Source organism: Lactuca saligna, chromosome 7, assembly GCF_052625555.1.
Source record: "Lactuca saligna cultivar CGN05327 chromosome 7, ASM5262555v1, whole genome shotgun sequence".
Lineage (NCBI taxonomy): Eukaryota > Viridiplantae > Streptophyta > Magnoliopsida > Asterales > Asteraceae > Lactuca > Lactuca saligna.
The window spans coordinates 29,303,957-29,310,442 of NC_136423.1; the positions used below are offsets into that span (position 1 = coordinate 29,303,957).

At 30.3% G+C, this 6,486-nt stretch overlaps 1 protein-coding gene across 1 annotated transcript; it reads left to right on the forward strand.

The window, feature by feature from the left end:
• The first annotated feature begins 254 nt into the window (after nt 1-254).
• LOC145005447 (uncharacterized) lies at nt 255-861 on the forward strand. The gene has a single exon (XM_078964530.1). It carries the CDS (start codon nt 371-373, stop codon nt 596-598), a length of 228 nt encoding a protein of 75 aa, XP_078820656.1. The 5' UTR covers nt 255-370; the 3' UTR covers nt 599-861.
• Nucleotides 862-6,486: the final 5,625 nt, after the last annotated feature.

Genomic DNA, 6,486 nt, shown 5'->3' on the forward strand with positions numbered 1-6,486 from the left:
TTTAAACATATAAATTTAAAGCTAACCAGAAACGGTATGAATGAAAAACATAATGCACAAATTGGATCAATAGATTGTAATAAAAATACCCTTATCATGTATCTCATTGTCAGATTTAAACATATAAATTTAAAGCTAACCAGAAACGGTATGAATGAAAAACATAATGCACAAATTGGATCAATCCATATAGATTGTAATTTACTATTTATTATTTTTTGACATTAAGACTTTAATGATCCCTTTTTAACCGTGTAAATTTACTCTAATTCTGGTCCAACAAATCAAGATTTGTTTTGCACTTATTTTTCACTTGTTCAACTGAAGAAGTAGAAAAGGGAACTCGAGAGAAACGAGAGGAGATACATCAATGGGGGCATTGACGGCATCACTGATAGCCATAGTAGGTTTGGCATTAAGCTGGATCACCATCGAAATCGCCTGCAAACCTTGCCTCGATCAAGGCCGTGAAGCCATTGATCGTACTCTGAATCCGGATTATGATCCCGACGACGACGATCCTCGCCTACCTCTAAATCCAAACCCTACTCCTTCAGATCAAACCGATTCCAGTTCCACAATCGTCAAGACTGTTTGATTGTTTCATCGCATCGCTTCATTTCGATGGTGATTTCAATAGATCGATCGCGTACGTGTTTCGTGTATCTCTTTGTTTATTTCTTATAATCATCATTATCATGTTGTCATCTCTTTTTGACATTGAATTCGTGTCGTTCCCCTTTTTTTAATTTGTTCATCTGCGTATTATAAAAAGGCAAATTTACATGATAGTGAACTCGATATGTACTGTGATGATGAAATCTGTTTGAAATTATTTATGAATTCCGATTTGATGCTTCATCTTTCTCATCTATCGTATAATTTCATCCCTCCCTAAATAATATGTTGAAATTTGATGGAAGTTAATTTCTTTACAGATAAAAGTTTGATACAATGTTGTAATATCTCAATTGAATTTAAATATGAAGTCAATTCCGATAAAAAGCTTGGGAATTTTAGGTTTCTCTTTGAATTTTAACAGATGGGATGATCAAATCATATGCAATTGACATCAAGCCATTAGGGCTTGTGATTTTGATTGAAGACCTAACTTTGAAATTTGACTAGCATTTATAATAGATCACATCACATAAGTTTCCACAATGACATTTGTTTGGCTGATTAATCAAGCTTGAAATTCTTAAACTTAATTGATTTACTCTTAACTAACATTTGGGGACTACTTGTAACCCATTTAACTGCAATGTGGGCTGTTTGATATGCCTCTTCCAGGTCTGGTAAGAGTTTGGGTTTGACTCAATCAGATTCAGACTGTTTGATAACATAATTAACTGACTCAATCAGATCTGACTCAATCATTAACTTTCAAACTGCCCCTTAGTGTTACAAAATTCGTGACACAACTTAATTTGGAAAACTAAATATGATGGTGATGGTGATTATGATGGTGGTGCTAATTTGATTTAAGAGTCATGTAGATATTTTTATTAGGAATTTTGTCTCATTTTGTTGATTATTAGGAAGGTGTTTGGATGTATGCAAATCTATCTATTGTGACATTAAATCGTAATAATGAAGTTTTTTGATGTTTGACAAATTTAATTATGCTTCAGAATAAACAGTTTCCATTATAATTAATTACATTTGGAATAGTAAAGTTTGCAAGGTTGACAAATGCTTGACTTTTTTTATGATAGCTAAAATAATTGGATTTTGAGAATTTGATTATCTAACGCCCAAATTGCTTTTTGAAAGTGGTTATTTGGTGTAATAGAATAAGATATATAATGAGTTAATAAGAGAATGTGGGGTTGTTTTCGAACCTCTGAATGATTAAGATGACTGAATGAATCTGTCTATTAATGAAAACATGTTGTTTAGTCAGTCTCTAAATGACTATAATCCATAATTGATAGAAGTTAGAAACCACATAAACTAAAAACAAGTATTGCACGGAATGGTGAATTATCTTATCAATAAATAAAAAGAGAAAAAAAAGCTAAAATTAAATTGCAAATCAATAATTAAACATTCCAAGAAATCAAAGGTACATAAAAAAAGGTGACAATATAAATCCTTTTATGTAGCTTTATTCCATTGACCAGAAAGATTTTCATTCTTAAGTTCAAGATAAATCCTTTCAAATCCATAAAAAGAGCAACAACTTTTTCCACACCAATCAAAACAATCGGCTATTTCACTGCCTTGGCATACTAACACATGAAGGATTTGGTTTTTTGTCTTTTCTCTAATCTTTTAAATAAATAAATAAATAAATAAAAGCAATTTAGAGACCATGTATTCTTCAAAATAAGCAGATTGTAAAAGAGATACCAATACTTTCGTTAATTCGCATTACTTCTACTATTTCCTATGTTTTCGACTTATATACATGTTGAGTTATGAAGCCTGATTCACCTTTTGACTCTATAGCAATTAACCAGACCAATCAATGAGATTGAGTTTTAGGTCAAGTCACTAGTATTTATATTCTTTGAATTCATGTAACCTAATGTACGTAAGCCATTCAACAAAAATCAGTAAAAACTATCTCTTGTGTTCGTAGTAGACGTAGTTGATCATGTTGATCATGTGAACCACATACATTGATTGTGTTCTTTTTTTTTGTTTACATTATTATTATGTGTGAGATCGTCGTTAAAGTGCTTAAACCCTAACAATACAATCAAGTAAGAGGTCAGATGAGCATGGGCACACCGAATTAATCGTTTGTAAATGGAACAAATTTTGAAGCGGGTTAGGTCTAATACAAATGATAGAATTTACTTTCGAACATCCGGTTTCCCCTATATTTCCTGGCATTAAACAAGCACAACATGAAATCAACAAAACCAATTCAAAATCCAAACAAATTTCCCCAAATCCTTAACTCTTTTGCTCCAATTGCTTATCAGTTTTCGATTAACATAGTAACAAAGTGTTGTAAATATCATAGGTTGTGACTGTCCAAAGATGGTGCACCATTGCTTGAAATCGGAACCCCTTATTTTTTTTTTTATCAATATGCAATTCACTTTGAAGAAGCAACTAGCAAGCCTATTTGAAGAAATTTAAAATGAAATCAAACAATAATCCTTTTTTAATATCTCTGATTGGTCCCACAAAGACATTTGTTTGAATAGCGAACCAAAAAGCCTTAGAGTTTCGAAAAATAGTGTTGGGATGTGTTTTTGTTATGTGGGTTTTATTCAAATATAAATAACATTTATTGTGTGAATATATAACTTATTTTAAAAGATTAACTAAATTTTAGACAACTTAGTCAAAATCCGAATTTTAAATGAATAATTAAAAATTAATTAATTTAATTAGTTAAATTACCATCATGCCCTTAAATTTATTGGTTCACATTTCACAATAAGTTTTACATTCGCATAATATTTAACAACTTACATTTGATCTTTACTTTTTTGTTTTCGTCATGTGGTTTTAATAATCTTATAATTGGTTATATTAATGTTTTGCAAATTCTTCTTAAATTATCGATAGATAAAATAATAAAAGCGGACACTTTTATATATTAGAATTAATTTTATATTTAGCATAAAAATCTTGTTTTAATTAAATAATCCAAATCCATAAATAAATAAATAAATAACTGAAAGTTAAATTTTAAAATTTTTAAAAAATTAGAAAAAAAAAAAAAGAATAAAATAATTATTTAAAAAAAAAAAAAAAAAAAAAAAAAAAAAAAAAAAACCTTTTTACTTGAGCACCAAAAACTCATAACCTACAAATTGTTAAAATCATATGATAAGATGATCATGTAGAAAATGTATAATCCAAATATTGAATTACAACTTCAACCATTTTGTTACAACTAGTTTAACTATAGTTATTGATCCTTGGAAGTTGCTCAAATTTTTGGATAAAAGTTCTTTAGATTATCATTTGGTGTCCTTTAATATTTTTAAAACCTATGCTTAAAAAGGTTATAAAAACATCGTTGAGCATGAGAATATTATATTTTTAATATTGGTCACTCATGTTTGGTTATCAATTATTTTTATTATTAGGGATATATGCAAAAAAACTTAACCAATTATATATTTATATGCAGAAAACTCATATATTATTTTTATGTTTAGAAAAACCTGTTATATAATTACCATTCGAAAAAAAACCAAAATATGAGTTATGTAGAAAAATCATCGACTAATAATATGATGTTTCTTACGGTTTTTTGTTTTTTAATATGATATTGATGTTCCCTGGAATAAACACGATTAGTTAAGGAGGAAAAAAATAAACCCTATAGTTTCATATACATAACACAATCAAGCAAAAATAATCAAAATAGATGTAGGTTTTGACATGTTTTCATATATCATCAAATATAAAGAATATGTATCTCATATCATATTTTTAATTGATCATTTCTCTTAAAAATTTGCAATTTGGTTCTATTTGAAATGTAAATAATAACATAAAAAGTTTATAAACATAAAAATAATATAACGTTTTTCTGTATATAGAAGTATAATTGATTGTGTTTTCTTTATTTTTATATATATATATATATATATTATAGATGTTTGATATATCAAATCTGATTATAAAACATATAAACAAATAACAATTTGATTTCTATATAAATCTAAGAGGTCATCAAATACACACTTATTCAACAATCTAACAATGGTTTGCACATTGCATTTAAAGGACCCCATACAATGGACTCCTTTTGGAAAAGTGAGATAGACAAGATCTCTATGAGATCATGTTCATGTGTTTCCAAAAGTTCGTGTAAATGACTGTTCCTTACAAAAAACAAGATTGAATTTGACAAGTTTACTACAGTTATTATTTATGATGATGAAAAGGTTATTCACATATATTAAGTTATTAATTTTAAAAATATTTATAAATACGTAACACTCGACTTTTTAACATAAGATACATCAAAAAAATCACTTTTTAATCTATAAAAGACAATATTGCAAAAATAGTTTCTATAGTATGTATTTTTTTAAGGTTTATTTCAAACTTCGAATTTTTTGGATTTATCTTTTGAGCTTGTTTCATTGCGGATTTGATGCGTCGGTAACTGAAATAACTTTAATGTCCTTGGGTATTTTTTTTATTTTTAAATTCATTTTTTTTAATTTTAATAATTATTTGTTCGTTTTAATAATTAAAAAATGATAGGGTCCTTTCTCTCTCTCTCTCTCTCTGTGTGTGTGTGTGTCTCTCTCTCTCTCTCCCTCTCTCTCTGTCTGTCTCTTTCTCCCTCTCTCTCTCTCTGTCTCTCTCTCTCTCTCACACACACACACAGAGATGGCAAAAAAAAAACTGTACCCGATGGGTACTCGAAACCCTAACCCGAGTTGACCGGGTAAATCCTCGATTTAACCAGAGACGGGGACGAGGATGGGTATTACCCAAATGCAAAAATCATGGATGGGATGGTTCTACCTGTCGAGGACTCATACTCGTACCCGAAACCGACCCCGATGGGTACCCGATATATATATATATATATATATATATATATATATATATATATATATATATATATATATATATATATATTAACGACAAGTTCCTGATATGTATTTTAAATCAATTTATTTATTTTTGTACAGAAACTCGACGATTTGGAGGCCCCAAAATCATCAAGTAGGAATGGAATTTGGACGCGGAACTTAAAGTCTACTCGACGAGTTGACGGACTCAACTCGAGGAGTATGGCTGCCAGAATGAAACCCAAATTTCAGGGTTATGCACCCTATTTAAGCATCCTAATCCCCACTTGCTAGTCTTATTTCCAGCCTCTAAGTCCCCAAACCCGAGATTCAGAAACCCTAATGCATTTGTGAGCCATTTGTGAGTGAAAATTTGTGTGTTTTGAAGCTTATGAAGGAAGGATAGGCTTGGGGATTCAAGAAAAAGATTGTAGATCTAGAGACTCCACATCATTCTCATCGTTTTCTGGTAAGCAAGTCTCAAATTTGCTTACTAAATTCTTAGATCTCTTATTTATCATTTTATTGGGTTTTTTGTCCAAGGAGCTTGATCTTTGGGGTATGGACGTCCCAAGTGAGTAAACCATCAGATCTAGAATCATGAAGGGCTTTCATGGGATAAAGGTGCAAACTTTATGGCCATTGAAGCCCCATGTAAGCTATAGGTTATCATTTTGGCCTTTTAAGCTCCAAAGGGCCATGCATGGAGTAGGGTTGCCAGAATGAAACCCTAATTTCGGGGTTATGCACCCTATTTAAGCATCCTAATCGCCACTTGTTGGTCCCATTTCCAACCTCCAAAACCCTAAACCCTAGATTCAGAAACCCTAATGCATGTGTGAGCTTATGAGCCATTTGTAAGTGAAACTTTGTGTATTTTGAAGCTTTTGAAGGAAGGAGAAGCTTGGGCATTCAAGAAGAAGATTGTAGATCCATAGACTCCACATCATTCTCATCGTTTTTTGGTAAGCAAGTCTCA